The sequence below is a fragment of the Calonectris borealis genome, chromosome 6 (genome assembly GCF_964195595.1).
Source record: "Calonectris borealis chromosome 6, bCalBor7.hap1.2, whole genome shotgun sequence".
Classification (NCBI taxonomy): domain Eukaryota; kingdom Metazoa; phylum Chordata; class Aves; order Procellariiformes; family Procellariidae; genus Calonectris; species Calonectris borealis.
Genome location: NC_134317.1, coordinates 12,041,645 through 12,062,127, shown reverse-complemented (window position 1 = coordinate 12,062,127; position 20,483 = coordinate 12,041,645). Strand labels below are relative to the sequence as shown.

Genomic DNA, 20,483 nt, shown 5'->3' with positions numbered 1-20,483 from the left:
CCATCAGCAGCGTGACTGGCATCGCCACGTGCTATTTTGTTCCCTTCCCTTCTCCAGGGGCAAGAGGGCGTACAGTGGGGTGTTTTGTTTTAGAAGATTTGGGGTTTATTTTATTCAGTTTCTCTATTGTTTTTTAAATATATACAGCTATTCCCATACATCTGCAATAGAGGAGGCAAGATCAAAAAAACTAATTTGCAGCTGGGGCGAAAGGCAGCGAGGTTTGCATCGGTGTGAGTGGCGGTCAGAGTTGAGGAGGAGGGTACTGGTGCTCCCTTGGTACTTCACAGCAAACCAGCTTCTTCCAGAGGAAGAAACGGGTTCCCCTGGACTCCCTCTGGAAGCTTTGCTCTTTGTTCGTTTTAATGAGTCTCACTTGTCCTTAGTTTTGCTTTGCTGGGGCAATAACTTTCTCCGTGGGAAATGACACAATTTTCCCAGTGGCTTGTTGGCAAGTAAACATTTAAAATTAAAGAAGTACTTGCATAGATCAGCAAAGGTGTATTACAAGCCACAACAGGTGGTCTCTTCAAATCCATGCAGTGGCTCTGGATGATTGCAGAACAAATCTACCTGGTGGGAAATGGGATCCTCCAGTGGCCGCACTGAGCATCCTGTCTACAGCCTCTGCTCTGCTTTGCCAAGAGATCTCCTGGTGGGAACATACAGCCTTGTTTTTGGAGTCGTTAACCCTAAATGTAATGTTGCAAATGTTGGCCATTAGTCAATCCCAGGCAATTGACTCTGGGATATGGGATGCTGCAAAGGGCAACACGCTGGAGAATCAGGCCCTGGTGACTGCATTGCAGCTCTGTTAATTTGCAGTTGGGCTTGTTGTGGGAGCTTAAATTTCCATCACTGTTGCACTTGAATCACCTGCTTTGGAACCATCTGAACTTGAGGGTGGCCATACTGATAATCCTATCTATGACCTTACAAAAATTAGTCCCTCTTGAAGCTGGAGGAGTTTTAGTATAGAGGTCTGTCCACAGGAGGTGTGGTAGCAGGCAGACTCTCACAGAGCTCAGCTATGGCAGGGAAAGGAATATTATTTTAAGACTCTGGATACCAATTCCTTGATACTTTGCTTTCCTAGGAAGTCTGTCAATTAGATTTAGAAATCCAGAGCGTATTGTTTGTCATTTTATCGAGGCGCCTGACATCAGCTGAGCTCACTCTGTCTCCTAGTTCTCTTCATTATCATTCATTTTTTCACCATATTTTGGACTGAAATACCTTCTGAGGAGTATTTCAGCTCCTCTGGAAACTCACTTATGGTCTCAGCAGAGCCTGCAACATCAAGATTGATCAGCTTACGATCTGCAGGGGTCAGATGAAGCAGTGTATTCATTTGAACTACAGTAGACGTCTGAACGGAGGCCAGAGACACTGTGTACTGCTGTTTCCGTTGCTGATCTGTTGCAGGACCTTAGACGAGGTACTCGGGAGTCTGCGTGTGTGTGGACATTTGTCTGCGTCTATGGTTAATCCTTGTGAATTCATGCTTATAGAGAGAGTGCAAAAGGAAGCAGAGGGCTTGAATCCCTTAAATGCAGATAAATGCAAGCAGGTAAGTGTCATGGTAGAATGGCTGATAGAACTGCAGAGATGCAGCTTGAAAACAGAGCTCGATAAAATCATTATCTGTTGTATATAAGAAGTCTGCAATAAAGGAAACTAATAATTTCCTGTCCTAAACAGGATTACACAAAGCTGGAATTTCAGCTTTTTGTGTATTATCGGGGATGGATGTGCCTTAGGACTTGAAATTGGGAAGGCCCGTTCACATTAATAACACTCTCGACCTACCTGTGGGCAGTTGGAGCCGCCATAGGCAGAAACGTTTGGGCCCACCACTGAGAGGATTAAGATGTGAGTTCAGGCAGCTGCCAGGACAGGGATCTTGTGGCTGGAGTCCCTTTCCTCTTGGTTGCAGGCTTGACCAGAAAAGTGGTCGTCAGAAGGTCACTGACTGTGCTGCCTGCTTCCATGCAGATTTTTTGAGGTTTCTTTAATGTTTTCTTTTAATGTGGTATGCATCACGATGCCATGTGCCATCACGGCAATATCCCCTGTATGATTTGTGGAGGAAAAATGATGTAATCCTACTTCTGGGAACAAATGCTGAGTTTAGCAATGGTTTCTGTATAGGCTAGAAGAAAGGGAGATGGGAAGAACCGGCAAGCAAGCCACTGACAGGCAAGGACATCAACAGAAGATTTTGTAGGAGGAATGCAAGATATATATGGCTAAATATTTGTTCTCAGTGTACTTTGTGCCCTGAAGAACATGTGTTTTTCTGACTCCTTTTTCCAGAGCACTAATAACTAGACCATCTGTTTGCCTCTCTAAATCAGAGCAAAGCCCATGAAAACCCACCTTGAAAAACAATTGGAAATGATCAGCTGTTTGTTTTAGCATTTAATAACTGTAATTAGCAAACCTAATGACATGTTTGATTATTGCATCCCATGTCTGTGAGCCCAGTGGGAGGCAGGAGATGGGACATATTGATTAGAGCAAGTGAGACTCTTTGCTTCCTTCCATTTTTTATTTTCTTTTAAAACAATATGCTGGGTAGTTCTCTGAAGAGACTGTACACGTAAAATTGGTGTTGAGATCGTGGCTGACTTGGGGCAAGATTAGCCTCCTTGGGTGGATTACTAACAAGCAGAGACAGAGTTTCTACAATGTTTTTAGTTGCTGACTTTTAGCCTAACCACTATGAAGCTCTAACACAGTGGACTAAGAGTTGGAAAACCTTATTTCTGCTCCTGGTTCTTCAAGTGACTTGCTGTGGGATCTGGGCTGAGCTTCTTCCCCTCTCTGTACCTCACTATTCCCCTCAGTAAAAAAGGAGATAATAACGAAGAGGAAAGGTATAGACTCCCTGTACAGCCAATGCCAAATGATTTTCTTCTCTTTTAGTGGCTGTTGCTCCCTTTCTGGAGGCTCCGTTAGAGGAGGTGAGGGTCCTAATATAGGCGTGTTAGGTGTCTACAGTTTGATGGTGGTGATATCCCATTTAGTCTGCCTAGAAAAGCTGAGATTCGCGGTTATGAAGTGCAGTGGAAAAGCAACATATTATCAGTATTTAAGAGAGTAAACCACAATTACTGAACTCTGCAAGTCTTATGGTGAATTAAACATACCGAGATTTGTTCTGGAAGAAACCAGACATTTCTTCATACAGGCTCTTCAAAAAATTGTAAATTATGCAGGCATTCATAAAAATTAGGGATTGCTCATGAATAATTTGGAAACAACTGAAGGATTTTAATATGTACGATGCACTTGTAATAATAATTTCACCCTATTGCTCAAAGCATAGAGCAGTACTTTTATCACAAATTAGAAACGTTTGTTTCTAAACCTCACATTTCTTGAGATTCGCCCCATGTCTCCTTGTTCTTCTGTGCCATGGGACTAGAAGGAATCGGTCCAGGCACTTATTTATCCTTCCATCATTCAGAAACCTCCAACTGGGTCATCATGTAACCTTCCTCCTCCAACGAGAATTAACCCATTTTCTCCGATCTGTCCTGGTAACTTCTGACTCTGCGTTAGAGCCTTATTTATCCCACTCCCCTGAGGACAGTTTAGATGAACTGTTGAGGGACAATTTTTATCCTGAAGCAAAGACAGAACAGGAATGTTCTGGACCCTGTTTCCTTTTCTGTAGCTGAAATCCTTGTGTTACTGTTAGTAAAAGAGTCAAGAATTTTCTGATTTAACTTTTTTAGCCTACCAGAATTTAGATTCCTGCCCCCCTCCCCCGCCCCGAGCTCATTTTGGTTCAACTGTAGGTGGGAAAGGGGCCAGAAACAACAATTTTGGGTTTACCAAGCTGAGGTGAATGGGCAGCATCAGAGCAATCAGGGCTGCTGGGCTGTAGGAAGCTCGTGGCCCTTCCCAGGTGTTTCATATCCTGGGAGAGGATTATAACTGTGGGCTTGGATGTCTCCTGATCTCATATCTCACTGCTTTTCCACTTTGTAGAAATATTTAAATAATTGGGAATGGAGGAGGAGAGGGAGCTTGACTGAGTAGTGGGTAGCATGTTTGACTGGGATGCAATTCAAGTTCAGGTCTCTGCTTCGGTGAAAATCTGGAAGCTTTTGAAAGCCTTGGTTACATCTTGATATGATGGGAAATTTTTCAAAACCTTGAAAAGCTTCCTGTGTTGAAAAAATATTTCCCTCCAGCTTTAGTTATTACATTGGTTTGCCATTCTATAGGCTGGCTTGCTTTTCTGTTGGACACATCATGCATGATATAATGGTTTTGGCATTGTTATGGTGTATGAAATAAATTCAACAAAGGGAGAATGTGCTTAAAATGAGGAATTTTTTTTAAACATGTATATAGGTCTGAAAATAAAAATGAGCTTATTTCCTTGTAAATTGAATCCTTTTACGTTACACCCCCATTCTCATGCTATGTGGCAGAGGCATGGATCAGCCAAGGTGACACTGAATTCCCATGGACCTTCCTCACCTTCACGGTGTGAAGCCAAAGGCAAACATTAGGCACAGAGATTTGGGTGAAGATTAGGCAGGACAGTTTTTGTACTCCATATGTACCCCTGGCTGCATGAGGGCTCCAACTGAAAATGGCATCTCTTGTTTGCCTCTCCATTTGTACCCCTAGACAAATCAGACGTGACCTGGCTCCAATGGAGAGTTGCACATGTAGCCCTTCAGGTATACAGCATCAATGGAAAACTATGGGAATTTCAATGCTGACGAACTGTAACACAGGATAACACTGCCATCTCTATCTGTATAGATGAAGTTTATGTAGAGACTTTGACTTGTACAGTCTGCAGTGCTTTAGAAAAGTCTTTAGACAGGACTTATAATTATTTTTTTTAAATTGCTATTTAAAAAAATGTATATATAGTAACAACATTGCTATTTTTAACTGCTTCTGACTGGTCTAGCACTTTGTGCTAGGAGGTGAGCTTGTACCTATCGTGGCATCAACTGAACGGACAGTTTCAGAATAAAATGGACAGGGTGTATGTCGTCAGTTGGGAGCTGGATCTACAAGTGACTTCCCTGTTCTGTAAGCAGGGCCAGCTGGAAAACCTGTCCCTTGGGGGTACATCCGTGTATCTCATCAGTTTGGTTTCTGGTTTGTCCACCTGCAGGAACTCCTGCCATATGAGGCACCTCCTTGATTCCTGATCTAAATCCTGCCCAGAGCAATTCTTTGTCCTGTGGTGTCCAGGATACTGTTTTTCCAAGCGCACATTTGCTCTCAAGCTGATCCGACTCTTACAGCAGAGCCTCTTAGGACCCTTCCTACTGAATTAGGGTGTTTAGGACCCCTACAGAAGTCATGGCCCCACAGAGTGCGGGTGTCCTGCGTTCTGCATGAGAGAAGGCAGCGTGGATCCGTGCTGGAGATGTGCATGTCCTTCTGTAGCTTTTTCTTCTTGTTGGCCAGGTAAATTAGTTCAGAGAAGAACGTGATTTTCCTTTCTCAGAAATGATATTTCTGTTAAGGGGATTATATTTTCCATTGAAAAGTGCAAACTCATTTGCATTTTTACAGCTTATTTGCAAGGTCCTTGCAATTCTGTGCTAGCTTTTTGAAATGTAGTTTTGCTATGACTTTTTTTTCCTAGATAACAATGCAAACATGTATCTAACCACACACAGTTCCTGAAAATTCCTGTGATAATATGTGAAGAAAGAACTAAACATTGAGTGAGGCACTAGATTTCAGTTTCAAGCTTATTAAACTTTATTCACAGCAGAGAATAAAATAAGGTGCTCTAGAATAGATTGCATTCACCCCTATATTTGTGATTCTATAATTCAGCGTAGTCATTCCGTTGTGGCTAAGCCTTTTGACAATTGCTGTAAAAGATGACGTGCCAGACGCTGGCAGTTTAAAAGGAGTGGATTTTAAAACAGGAAAGGTACAGGGAAAAAACAACCAAAAATCATTCCAATTGCCAACAACACTCTGTAAATAGAAAGCATAGGAGGCATGAACTTCTCATCAAAATTTAAATTTCTAATGAATTACCAGATAGATTAGCACGTTTTACTGCATAAACATTACTGGGATACATTGCTTCTAACTGGCGCGACGTTGTAAACTATCTGGCAATGAACGATGCAACACTCTGAGTAACAGTGAAAAATACTTTCACTTTCTTGGTGTTGACCAGTTTAAAACTATCCCCACAGTAGGATTTCATTAGCATTGCCTGCTTGGATTGGCAGTTATATTAGATCTGATGGGATTAGGCGAAAGTCAGACGAAATACTAGTAGCAATTTTCCTTGTGTGTTGGTGTTTTTTTAATTATTTTTTTAATTTCCCCCCTTTGGAGCTCCAGCAAATGCAAGCATGTCTTCCTCAATTAGGCAAGCCTGAAAGCTGCAAAGAGTGCACGGGCTCTTGAATGCGCCGTAATTTATGTTTATCAATTCAGTGCACATAGTTTTTTTGACGTGTGCTTCCTGCCTGATTTTCTAACAATCCTTTATTTTCCACAGGTGGCCGTGATAAACGAGGTGGTCCTGTCTTGACCTTCCCAGCCCGCAGCAATCACGACAGAATAAGGCAGGAAGACCTTCGGAAACTTGTGACTTATTTGGCCAGCGTGCCAAGGTAAAGCTAGAAAGAAAACACTTCAAAGCTTAGGGTGGATGAGTGGGTGGGGAACTTGTTCTTGGCAGTTGCTGATTTCCAAGTATTAACGTTTAGTACCTTCAGTTCTTGGGTCGGAGAAAAAAAAGTGTTCCCTTCCTCCTCCTGTGTACGCTCCGATGGTTTTTATCGCACACACGGCAATGCAGGAGCCCCAGAGCGGAGGCAGTGCGAGCAAACCCAGCCTTCAGGCTTGCGACAGCAGCAAGGAGCAGCTCTCGTTCCCCGTATTTCTGCACAGCTCTTCTAGAGGAGTGGAAAGGGAGGAGAGTGCTTAGAGGTCTGCAATTAAATATAGCAAGCTGGAGAGAGCCTGCTGTCCGCTGTTGCTTTTTAATACCTTGTGGGAGGCTCAGGAGAGCTGGGGTAGGGACTGTAGTTGCAGGGAGGAGAGCCTGCCCCGTGCGAGGAGGCAGATCTTCCTGCTCCAGCACTTCCCAGAGCTTTCTCCAGGCTCAGGAAGGAACATGGGTGGACTAAGCGGGAAGCTTTCAAAGAAAGGCATTTCAAATGGTTCTGCTGTAAACCAGCACCTTTCCCCGTGTTAGTCCCCATGTCCCTCCTCCAACATGCAGGTCCCCATCTCTTTCCCAGGGACACTGGAGGAAAGGTCTGTTGCCAGTGCACATTTATCTTTGCAAGTTTTGGGAGACAGTTTATAGGGCTTAGTGCCCAGGTAGGTATTTCTGAGCCAATGTTTAATGCCTCTGAGAGTATGAGGTTATGTACGCCCTCATCCAGCTTCCTTTCCCTATTCTCAAGCTTGCCAAATATCCTCACCCAATAACCACTGCGCCGGTTATTGAGGTGAAGGTTATCCCAGGGCAAGTGAGGGGCTGAGAGGGGATGTTCAGGGTTGCAATAACACACCCTGTGCCACCCAGGAGCTCCTTCTTTTTTAAAGCCAGGGTATGACCTCTTAAACAGTGCTCATATTTTTGCAAAGAGTGTGAACTTAACACCTGAAGGGCAAAGGGGTTGGCTGCATCAGGAAGTCATGCAGTTCCTTAAACATGCACTCAGTTCCTTAAACATGCGATGTGCAGAGAACAAAGGTTCCGCGTTTGGTGTGGAAGGGGGTTGAGGGCTGTTTGGAGACTCATCACTCGGCTGCAGAGAGTGAGGGGCAAACGTGGCCGCGTGTGCCAGATCTGCCACCGCTCGTTTCCTGGACTTCACAAGTCCTCTGGTGATGCATTTTTTGCTGCGTTGGACTTTTGCTCATCAAGGTTTTACTAATAAGCTGAATTGGTTTGCTTTTCTCCCCACCCCCTCCCCTTTTTTCCTCTAGCCAGCTCTATTTTCAACCGTATTGTGAGAGAGATTACAGACATGCTGTGGGGCTGGGAGAGCAGTAGGTCACTCCCTGGGAGTGCGTGTCCCAGGGCTTGGCAGTCCCTCTCCAGCTGCTGCAGTAATGAAGCTGCTCCCTCACATCTTATCATTTTTTGCATGGTCGCAAGTACGAAGATACGACATTGCTTGGGGTTGCAAGCAATTGCACAGCAAAAATTACCTTCTAACATGTCAACCTTTTCTCTTCATTGCTCTTCCCTCATGGAGGTGGCAGTAATGGCAAGATACATCCCTTCTGTTCCCCACTCTCACACAACTAAATTGATTAGCTCAATCTTTGATGCTGCTTTTAGTTGCCTCACTCTGAATCAGTCCAGCAATGATTTTTCTCTGATGATGCAGAAGCTGGGGGACAGAGGTGCATGCTGAAGGAGCTAATACAAGACCCAGCTGCTTGTCTCTCTAGAAACACAAAAAAAGCGTTCCCCTTCCTGGTCCCCACTGCAAAGCCTTGTTCTGCCCTAATGTTTGAAGCCTTTGAAGGACATCTCCTAGTTATACCAGAGAACATTTCTTCCTCTGCATTATAACCTCCCATCATGAAAATGTGCCCAGCAGTGAGGGACTGGCTACTCATGAAGCGCTTTCACCAGTTTCCCAAGGATCCTTGCAGATTGGTTCTGTGGAGACATTAACCAGAGTACTGTCTCCTGTTTGGAATATTACACATTGAGAGGTGTGGAGCAGAAAGCAGCAAGAGCAATCAGAGATCTAGAAAAAGTGGCCGGTCAAGGAAGGATTAAAAGGGTAGAGGTTGCTCAGCCTCGAGAACAGAAGAGAGCGAGAAGGGTCTTTGAAAGCATGTGGTGATGCTGCAAAAGGAAAGGGTTCGTAGGGCCAGGACAAGAAACAAAACTGTTACACCAAAGCAAGGGAGGCTTAGGTTGGACATGAGGAAAACATTTCTAATGGATTCCCATTAGCGTTAGAATAAGTAATCAAATTTCTTCTTAAATTTCTCCATAACTCTATAGGCAAACCTCTGGCATGGGTATAAATGTTAGGGAGAGGGGATGATGAATCAGGAGGTGACTTCTTTAGGTTCCTCCTAGTCCTGTTTTGTCTAGTGCCGCAGCTGTGGACTCACTGCTGTAGGAGGGAAACGTGACCACAAACTTCATGGGTTTGGCACACGGGATTGTATAACATGTGCGGTGTGAGAAAACACTGAAAACTCATTTTCCCTAAACATTTTGTTCACTTTAATAAGGGCAACCAGCAGAGGTTTCAAACTTATTTACTTTTTGGAAACAAATATATGGAAGGAACAGTTTGAATTCATATCACTGGCTCCCAGTTCATATTTATTCCAAGATTACTGCTGTAATGAATAACTGCATCAGCCATCCACCAAAACAAACATTCATTAGCAGAGACTCGGAACAGGATGTCGGGAGAAACTGCTCTGATGTTCAGAGTGCTGAAAGGGGGAGAGTTTTCTGTGCTAGTTGAAAAACTAGAAATTCTTCTTTAGGAAAAAAAGAGACTGTACTTTATCATATTGACACCAGTATAGTAATTCTTTCTTTATTCTCAGTGCAGTGGTTTCTGAGTGAGACGGATTGCTATCCACGTTGATACTATCTGTCACTTAACCCTTGTTTTATATCTTAATGGAGGGGGCAGAGGTGGCGCTTTGCTGGGAGCTTTGAGCAGGTACGAGATTGGTGATGAAATATGATGACAGATTAGGGTAAGTGAAACCGGGGCCTTGCTAGCAGTTTTCAAAGTTTCTGATTCAGCTTTCCGCAATTCCTTCTTCAAAACCAGAATAATAATGTGGGTTTTCTGAAAGCAGCAATGTGTGTTTGAGCTAGAGCAGAATAGTGAGTGCTTTCATGCAGCTGCGAGTCACGGCCCCGCAGGTGCCTGCAGTCGGTGGGGTTTCCTGCGTGGCTGAGGGTTACTGCTCGGGGGTTAAGACTTCAGATCTAGGGATGCGGTTTGTTCATATCCCAAAATGGTAACCTTGCAGTCCATAGTACCTGGGGTGACTTTGGGGTGCTGGAAGATTCAAAAGCCTGATCCTGCAGTCTTGGATTGCGAGTGGACAAATGTGGTCCTGGTTCAGTGCTGTGCGCTGGTTCTTTCAGGCATATCACGAGGTCCTTTTCTCCAAACAGTTCCACTGTAATTAGTTACTAAGAAACGAAGATGATGTTCATTAGAAGTAAAGATAATTGCCACGAATGCCAGGTTTCTACCCCTCTGCCATTTTCTGCTTGTTTTACATTTGCACTAATGCTTTCTGGATAGGCGAAACTGTATTTCTTGTGAATCAGGATAGCTCCTATTTACATGCAAATTTAAACGGGATGCGATGTTTAGAAATTTGGAGGGCGTGACTGAGTCTAGGATAACATGGTGTTTATGATCGAGGGAGTTGAGGGGGAATTTTCTGGCCTGGCTGAGGATTTTATTTTTTAACACCAGTGCAGTGCCATCTATTCCGGTAGACTGAGTTTTGATTTATACGTGTGTAAATGAAACTAGCACCAGGCCAATCTCCTCTGCAAGCCTTTGGAATTAAGAATTAAGTTATGCGTAGACTATAGGAGGATAAAAAGGAGACAGAATATTATTAGCCTGAGTTATCTCCTCGCATGGCGAAGCAATACGATGAAGGAAATGTTCTCTGTCAGCTATAGTGAATCTTCCGGCTGAACACATCAATCTGTTCCGGAGCCAAGATAAGCAGTCTTCTGTGCTCGCTGCAGAAGGGGAAACCTGAGATGCCTCGGAGGCCTGTATTTTTAAAGACATCTACTTTTTATTTGTCCGCTGTTTAAAAACCTGCTCAAATATTTCCCTGTTCTGGGGGACATCCAGGGCTCATAACAGCAGCAAAATGTTTCCAAGGGACAGCCCGTGCGTTTGAACAGCTCCTCGGAGCTGCACGAGTTTGATGAAAGGTGCTAGGATCAGTAAAACAACTTAAGTGCTTCTAATAATTAGTTCAGTGACTGGAGCTTTATAAACTTAGAAGAACAATACAGGGGATGGCAAAATGTAGCAATACTCACCCACTCTTGGATTTATTTTAAGCTCTTCTCTGATGACCTGTGGTACTGTGTATATTAGCTCCTCTGGCTGGGAGTAGTGTGAAACTCATTTTGTTGATTGATAGGAATTAAACCCTAGAGCTCTACTTTCTGTTACATGATCCTAGCACAAAAGAAGCTTTTGAGGATCGTTTTTTTTCTGGAGGCTATTGTAGATCTACAAAAATAACCATGTATTTTAAAAATAACACTAGGGACTTCATACTAATTTTAGTAACTAAATATCTGGTGCCATCTAGAAGATAATTATTCCACCATACACTTGTATCAAAATACCACAGTAAAAAATGAAGTGAAGCTCATGAGGCTAATGGAGGTTTAGGATTTTCTTCAGATATAATTTGATTTTTAAAAAAAAAATTGTAAGTGTATTTTGGAGAAAGAAGTGCATTAGGAGTATATAACTGATATGAATGCTAGTGAGTTTAAGAGCCTTTTGCCACTCGATAGCCAATTCAAATCCAGCCTCCATTGTACGAGGTGTTGGTACGTGATGTTGTTATCGCCATCTGTTAGGGACTCGGGGACTTCTGTGGAAACAGTTGGTGGTCTCACCTTGTCCTGTTAAAAAGCTTCTGACCCCATCGCTCTGTTTTGCTTCCTGTGTCCCTTTACTGACCACCTCAGGACCAAGTTACATGTTCACCTCTTCTTGGAGATCAGCTCTTCAGAAGAGGATCTCTGATTTCCTTCCAACTGTGGTAATGACCTGTTGAGACATTTTATTCCTAGATAAGTGGACAGTGACTATAATTGATGTCGAAACTCTGCAGTAAGTGTCTACAGCTGCCAGCCCAGCAAGCTCCCTTGTTTACCAAAAGCTGCTAGAAAATGTGGACTCCCTAGAAGTGCAGAGGGAGCAACAAGAGCCGTCAGAGCCTGGGGAGCAGGAGTTAGGAGAAAAGATTGAAGGTGTTGGGGTTGCTTAGGTTAAAGAGAGGGAAAGTAAAAGGTATGTGATTACAATCCAGTATGCAAGACTGAGCTAAAGGAAACAATTTGGTCTCAGTGTACATGGCAAACAGGACAAAAAGAAATGGATTAAAATCATAGATTGAAGAAATGAAGCAGGTTTCTGTAACATCTCCATCTTGGAGACCCTTTTAGAAGGCGTATCAGGAGTGACCCAGGTATTGTCATTCCTGTCTTGCAGCAGAGGGATGAAAACAACAGCCTCTCTAGCTCTCGTGACACTGTTTTGTATAAATCTGTGGGGTTTTTTTTAAATAGGTACAAGATTTTCGTTTCCCATGTTTGTTTATTTTTAATCCCTGGAATTTTTTAAAAAATTAGTCCAAACCTAAGGTAAATGGGGGCTTTCCGTATCGGTTTCCAAATTACTTCCTGCTTTCATTGTGTGTTGCTGTTTTCCTGGATAGTGTAAGGACTGATCTTGCAGAGCTCTGGACCTAAAGCACATGGCCTCTATTCCTCTGCCTTCCGTGGGAGCTGAGAGCGCTCTCAGACTGGTTCCAGCTTGGTTAGCTGCTGAGCCCTGCTCTGCCTTCCAGCTGGATAACAGTGCCAGTGTTTTCAGACCGATTTTGTGATGAACACCACAAATAGCATGATACAGAGCTTTGTAGTTAATGTACTGTGAATTGCACAGCTCACGTAGCCTTTTTCTTCTAAAGAATAATAAAAGGCAGGCTAAGCTGGGCTCGGCATATCACTCCTACCAGCGATCATCAATATCTTCTATTTGGTCTAGCAGAAGTATCTCTCATCTCTCTATTGTGAAACAGAGGCAAATGAGCATAACATAATGTTAATACTGAGACAAACTCATGGAAATTTGATTGTCTTGTTTCAGAACGTGAGTTTGGGGACTCAAATAAATAAATGAAATAAAGGTTGATGTTGTTTCAAGACTGAATTCCTTATTTGAAATAAATTCCTTAAAGGACATAGAAAATACTTTGCAAATCCCTTTGTAAGTTGTCTATCTTGTATCCAAAAATATTTACACCATTTTGGAAGACTTGAAAATCTGTTACTGTTTTTTCAAACTAACTTCTTCAATATTTCTATATTCTTAAGTAGTAGCTTGCTCCATTTTATTATATATTAATTGTATTCCAATAAATAATTTAAATTACTGATTGCCACATGCAGAGAAACTAGGATTTCAGCTTGCCATTGTGTTTTTATGCATTCTATTCAACACTCAACATCTGCTTAATTTTAGACTATAAATCTGCAACTGAAAACAGTTAATATGAAGGAATCCCTCATTTATTGTGTCTGAATTATTTCCAAGGCAATTGTTCTTTTTTACAGGGTAGGGTAGGGGGTCCAGTTTTCTCTTACTGCCAACCATGCACACTCATGCTGAGATTTCAAAGTCATATTAGGTTCTTTCTGGTTCATCTGATGTCTCCAAGTGGGTTACTCATTTGAAGATTTAGGATTGCAGAGGTAGCCCTACGGGCCAAGTTTAACATACAAAGAAAATGCACGGCTCTGGAAGAGAAGTTCCTTTTCCCGGCACTGTGCTGCTTTTCCAGCCCGGTGAGAGCTCAGTCATGCCTTCTTCAGTGGAGTCAGCGGATAGGGCTCAACGAGGGGACACATCCGATGAAATGAAAGGTCGCTGTTTTACTTTGTGCTCTTCCCAGGCAGCAAAGCAAGTGTCTCTACCCAGTTCAGGTCCAATGCCTTTTGGTTTTACTGCTCTGGCCTTTTTTGCTCCAGCCCTACCCTCCCAGCTGTGGGCTGTTTCTCCTCATCACAGGCAGCGCATTCAGGCTGCGAGTTTGGAGCAGCCAGAAGGACGGCAGGAGCGGAGTCCTCCTCCGCAGCCTCGTCTTCCCAGGTCCACTGCACAGAAAATAGCCAACAGGCTGCTGCTGCCGAGCCGAAGCTCCACAGCATCGCCATACCTGGCTTCTTTCTTTCTCACTGAGGGAGGAGGGACTGGAGGGCTCCTAAAACCCTCTGAGCAGAGATAGAGGTGCCTGTGGCAGTGCTTCCCACCATGGCCAAGGGGGGCTTGTCCTGGAAACAGCAACCTGCTGTAAGGATGGTGACCCCACGCAGTGGCATCAGCTGAGCCTCCTCAAGGCATCCCGAGGGGTTGATGGCACAGGGGTCTGAGCTTTGCCAAGGCACTGAGAAAACCCCAGCTCTCTTCTCGGGGGAGCCTCAGATGCTGCTCAGCTCCCCGGCGCGGGCTGGGGGCTGCTGATCTCCGGCTCTCCCACACAGGATGGGTGCCTGCCCTGCGCAGCCGCTCCCCGTGTCGCTGTATTTCTGTTAGCGATGTTGTAGGCAGTGTCTGACTGCATTTCCAACAGGGGGTTCGGGCTGGGAAGGATTCTGCTCGGATTTCTCCAAATCTGGAGCAAACAGCAAAACAAAGCCCCTCACCGTGCACACCACCACTGCTAGGATGCAGGAGCCACCTTGACCGAGTGACACCCGGCAGTGCTGGTGGGGTCTGAGGGCTGGTCACATCCCCTGAGCTGTCTCATGTAGAGCTGTGCTGCCGCACTCTGCTTTTTGAGCTCCCTCCAAGCCCTCGATCTGGGGATTAGATCAGCATTGTTCCTCCATGCTAAATGGCTTTTGCATGTTGATCGTACCGGCATTTGCTGCCTGGAAGAAGGAGCTGAGGTGATGGAGAAAAGGCAGAAACTTGTGAACTAGGATATATCCTGCACCCGTTCACTGGTGAGGGAGCCGGTGAGCATCGCAGCCTGGTATAAATTTTATGCAGAGCATCATTTTCTCCATCCTCTTCCTCAGTGGCTCTCTGACAAGTGGTTTGTGAGTCTCTGCAGCACACTTCGCCGTGCTGCCCTCTCTGGCCTTTTCCGTGCTGGTGCTGGTGCATGCTCCTCGTGGGCTTTTTAACCATCACATTTGTGGCTCCGCAGTACTCCGAGAGGTCCAGGCAGCAGCAACCTGGCAACTTCCGAGGAGATGGCAGGTTTGCACTAATGTGAGCAGTAATTCAGAAGAGCTAAAATTAGCAAACAGAGACCTTTTGTGGGAGCGGCGCGCTGGCAGCAGAACCGGCACCGGCCGCGTGCGGTTCCCTCCTGAAGCTGTCAGCAGCCGCCAGCAGAATATTCAGCGGTTCAGCCAGTCCTAACTTTTCTTTTCAGTGATCTCTTTCCTATGGTTTTTGCAGAGACTGGAAAATGGTTTTTGTCTCATTCCAGCATGGGCGCTTGCGTTCCTCATCAGTAACTACAGTGCGTGCTACATCCTTTTCACTCTTAGAAATTATTATAATTTGGAAGCATCTTATGCCACCCTCTTCATGTATGTTGTTGGAAGCAGGAAAACAAATGCTGTGCTTTGCAGTCTGCTTTGTAATGGGAATATTGTCAAAGGTATCTTAACGTCAATGGAAAGCTCTTCTGAACTCCCATGGAGAATGGATGAGACATTTACTGTGTGCCAATATGGAGCAAATAACAGGAGACACAGAAGTGGAATCGTCTCAATCTAGACTGCCTGGTCCTTATCCTTATCGGATGGATGGAGGTGGTGTGGATGCTGCTCCAAAGTCTGGATTCCCCAGTGCACAGCTTGGGTGGGACTGAAGATGTGTTTTCAGGAACATATTTTTAGCCTTGTCTCCAAACGATAAAAAGCTTATGCAATTGTGCTGTCTGTCAGTCACTGTTTAAACCAAATCTGTCAGAGAAGACTCTCAAGAATATTAAATTCCTACAAATTTAATGAGAATAGACAGCCGCATCAAGGAAAGAGACCCAATTAGTGTCCACAGAGAGGGAAAAGTAGTCTGAATTCACCCCTTCTTAGAGACTGGAGGTAGAGGGGATATCTCCAGAGCATATAAGAGGCAAATTTGTCATTAAACATCAGAGAATCAATGTGCAAACCACTACCAAGGGTTCGGCAGTTCCTGTGCTCATAAAAGTGCATGCTAGGTTATGGTATTAGAAAATGGGATCATACTAAAATAGAACAATGACCAATTCATGGTCACATACGGTATTGAGCAGGCTGATGCTCTTATAGCATGGAAAGTATGGGTTGGGACTGGCAAAATTTGTCTCAGAGGTTGGGATACTCAATTCCCTGCTGTTTGCAAAGGGAATTGGTATCCAAGTTTGGTAGGCAGTTGTAAATCTCATCAATGGTTTCTTCTCATTTTCCACAAGGTGCTCCTAACCAAGTCAGTCTGTGGTATTTAATGTTTTCCTTGTGGATCCTGGCGCTGCTGCAGAGTTCCCTGTGGATCCTGTAATGCTGTGTGCAGCAAAACATAACTGTAACTATGTGGTGTGAGGCTGTTGGGCTACTTAGGTTAAGGAAAAAAAAAAAACCAACAGAGAGAGAGAAATACCTTAACACAAAATAAAATCATAAATAAGACAAGTAGTTCTAGAATCTCTCCTTCCCCCCCCAAGAAAAGGCAGAAAAGTGTAACTCAAACATGCTTTTGGCTCGGCAGATATTGTCTGGTCTGCAACGTGTGCCACAGTGTACTTTTCTACAATTAGCAAGGGAGCATTGGTTTCCCTGCCTGTGTACACAGGGCTTTATTTTATGTCTACGTTTAAAGAGAAAGCTTAGTCTCTGGAGAATTTTCCAGCGATGTAATATTTTAGAAAGTTCCTTTGTGGTACTTCACCGAAGAGCCAAAGCACCAAAACAGCTTTCCCTTGTCCTGCAGCTGCATTCAGGGAAATATCCTGCACCTCTTCCGCATGCCCCCGCTACAGTGCGAACAAGAGAAAGTAGGAACCTGCTGTAGGCTCAGTGCAATATTTACAAGGGACATCTTTGCTGAATGGTCCTTTTGGTTAAAGTAATTGAATAGAAATTGTAGGAGAGCATTGGCTCTGTAGAATAATTGCATCTCTCGCTGAAAATTGTGACTGCAGCAGCAGTTCATCTCCAGCCAAATTCAGGCTGCTTTCATATGCCTTTCCTGTGCACTACTCAAGTGTGTAGGTGATGTTCATATGATGTAGCTCTCCTCTATCACCCCATTCCCCATGGGAATACAAAAAGAATTGACAATCTCCAATATCTGTGTAGTGATATTAGCATTTAGTCTTTTACTAGAAGGATGAGTTAAGTTTGATTGTCAATTTATTTATTTGAGCATCTGGCAAGCCAGGTGCTTCTGCTATTGATGTTGTCATTGAGAATCAAATAAATAGTACTTTTTGAAATTTAGGTTGAAAAAATTACTCATTAAAAACCTTTGCTTGATAAAATTCAACCCTTCTTCCTCCTCTAGTCCTAAACCAGGGTCCAGCATCCAAGCAGTTATTAAATGTACCCATTTAAGGAATACAAATAATAAGGATACCACACAGCATTAATATGGAGATGGGTGGGATCCTTAGCAGGAGCTTTATGGCATTTTAAAATACACATTGTACCCATACATGGGGCTGTGATACTTTGGAACTCCAGGGAGTGATTTCAAATTTTCTCTGCAGGTTAACATTCTGCAAAGCGTGATAAATGGCTTTGGTGATCCTGAGGCATGATCAGCAAAATACTTTGTTTCAGGTCAAGAATGAATGCTATGTTCTGAAGTGTCGTTGCATGGTATTAAGCAGCTCCACAGGCAAACATCACGTCCCACTAGGAGTAAAAGTTTTTTCCCTTAGAGAACTCCAAAAGGGCTTCCAGTACATGTTTCACCTACTGTGCACTTACACTTTGTATGTCACATGAAAAAGGCATACCATCAGTAACAGTGGATGGAGACTTTTCTATTTAATATTTTCAAATATTCTTTAAATTAGTGTAAACTATACCTCTAAAATAGTTTCCTACCATTCCTCTGTATTTGCATGTTAATTTAATGCTAGTGAAAGATTATCTGCAAGAAAGGTAGGCTTATGGTACTGATTACTATTCTTTCTTGGCAAAGTACTAACAACATCCCTGGCTAGGATGATTTAATAGGTCTCTTCTATCTCAATCTTCAGTGATTCAGCAGTTGACCGCCCTAGAGGCCAAAGTCCTCTGCTAATGCAGCAATGCAAATTTTTCCTTTCATTGTTTTTCTATTGTGAGTCAGTCCTAATTGGAGACAAAAATTGCGTTTCCTTTTCAGTAGCCTTAGCAGCTCTGCTTAGACCACCAACATAAGAACTATGTTTATTAGCAGCTCTGCTTGTGTCTTTTGTGGTCTTTGTAGACGGTAATCAGATGGGAGCCTCAGGTTTAATTTAGGTCACCCATTTAGGTCACATTTGCACTAAGGTAGGTGCCATCCTGGAACATCAGGGAAGGCGCACGGTCAGAGCTTCCTGAATTTTAGTTCCGGACTCAACATTAAGTTCTCTTCGCCCTTGGTTTAACTGTATAACCTGAATTTACCAGTCCATACAGGAGACACCTCATGAAGATCTGGGAAACAAATTAGCTTATTTTTTTACATCTTGAAGATAGGAAACCCTAAGTGGTTTTATTATAGTTATGCTGCACGAGGTGGAAATACAGGTCCCTTTAATAGTACGCACTGATTAGATCTCTTATTTCTGGGAAGTAGGGTCTTTAAAGTTGCATTTCCCAATACTGTCGTGGGAGCATAGCCTAAAAAATTGGCCATGTACTGTTGTCATCTCCTGACATTAGAAAATGCACTTGATAAAAGCGACTCATTACAAATGTACCATTTTGCCACGCAGCGAGTCTAGGGAGTAGAAGAAGAACTTACGGAAGAACTGTAATTCCAAAACACAATCTAAATAAAAACCAGGTACCTGATAAACTAATGGGTGATCTTACATATAGGAAGAATAGCTGGAAATGCTGTCTTGTTAATAAACTGTTAGTCTAAGAATTAATCAAATAGGCAATATGTTCTTTTTCTTTAAGACCTCTTTTTCGCCATTCTCAAGACAGAACTGAACTGTTACAACACTGATTAATCACATCCAATTTTGTGGTTATGTCCCCTTATTTCTCCATTCTTCTGTTTCTACAACATTTGTAATTTAGTTCAGAAACTGCATCTGGAGAAGCAAACATCTGTGGGATCACAGATTAGTTTAGATTTTGCTTCCCACTGGAGATTTGTGGGTAGGAGCTGCGATTCCATTCCAAAATCTAATTAAAAAGCAGGTACATAGGAAAGTAGCAGACAATCTTACCCATAGGAAGAATGTCTGGAAGCTCTGCTTTGTTAATGAACTGTTAGAGTAGGAATCAAATACACAAGCAGTATGTGCGGGTTTTTTAGGGTTTCTTTCTTCTCCGTTCACAAGGCAGAACTCAACTGTTATATCATTCCACACTTACCAGGCTTACTGGAAATCTCAGTTTCTCCTTAATTTCCAGAACAGCCCCCCCAATGATTTTGCAGTGTCAGATGGTATATGGTAGGTGACAGGAAAATAGGATCAGCTAAAAAGGTTTCCTGGGATTTTCATTTAGGAATGAATTCTGTAGGACACTTCATCTCTGTAGTTTTATGGACTGTTAAATTGCATCTGTGGTATATTAGCATCGGCAGCACTTTTCTGATGACTTGTTGGGCACTGCTAATTGTATGAAAAAGGCATACATTTTTGTTAGGTAAAATCAACTCAGTACCTTTGAGAAAGAGGCCACTTGAGGATCCATCTGGTCTAACTTTGACACTAGGTTTAGAAATATTTGCCTTAGCGAATAAGATGCTAATTGTCCTCATGTTAAAATACATATTATATATTTCGTACATTCCCAGTGGCACTTGGAAAGTGGCACACAGACATGTTTGAATAAGGTACAAAAAGTGGAGCAACATAAATCAAATAAATGTATCGGATACAGTACCAGTGCAAAGTTGTCTTGATCTCCATTTCTGGGCTTTTAAAATTGGTGGCAAGTCAGTATTTCCAGAAGCTGAAGTCCATCTTGCCAATATTATGCTCACTTTGCCCACTTAAAGGTAATTGACTTATAATTGTTTTTACAAATGAAAACACATTTTTTGCCTTTTTTGTGGGAGGACACAAATGCACAAAAGAACTTTAACTGTGTTCATGATGCCTTGAAAAGATGCCAAAAGTCAGATGTATAATTAGGGATTCTGTTAAAAGTCTAATTTCTGCACCTGTGAACATTTTTTGGCACATAGCTTTTTAAGTCCTTGCTTTTCTTCTCATATTTCTCATTTTCTTGGCCAAGAATTAAGTTCCTTTTCAAAGGAAATTGTCAAAGATCTTCTGGGGTGTATTTTGTTCTTTGTCTATGTCCAATACAAAAAGGCAGTTCCCTCTGCTTTTGTTGTTGAGTGAAATACTCTAAAGCACAATATTAGACCCTGTTTTATTTAACACCTGATTACTCATGGCAAAGCTCTGTAAGATCCTTCAGGATGAAAGATGATACAAAAGGTTAAGACAGCATTCTTATAATGTAGGTTTGTTTTTCCAATGCTAAAAGTAATGTACGGGGCACTTTATGT

At 43.0% G+C, this 20,483-nt stretch overlaps 1 protein-coding gene across 1 annotated transcript in view; it reads left to right on the top strand.

Annotated features, from left to right (window-relative positions):
• KALRN (kalirin RhoGEF kinase) overlaps window positions 1–20,483 on the top strand; it is a 524,417-nt gene that overhangs the window by 171,793 nt on the left and 332,141 nt on the right. The window contains exon 3 of the mRNA XM_075152844.1: window positions 6,515–6,629. Coding sequence (XP_075008945.1) covers window positions 6,515–6,629 — 115 coding nt within the window. The remainder of the gene's footprint in view (window positions 1–6,514; window positions 6,630–20,483) is intronic.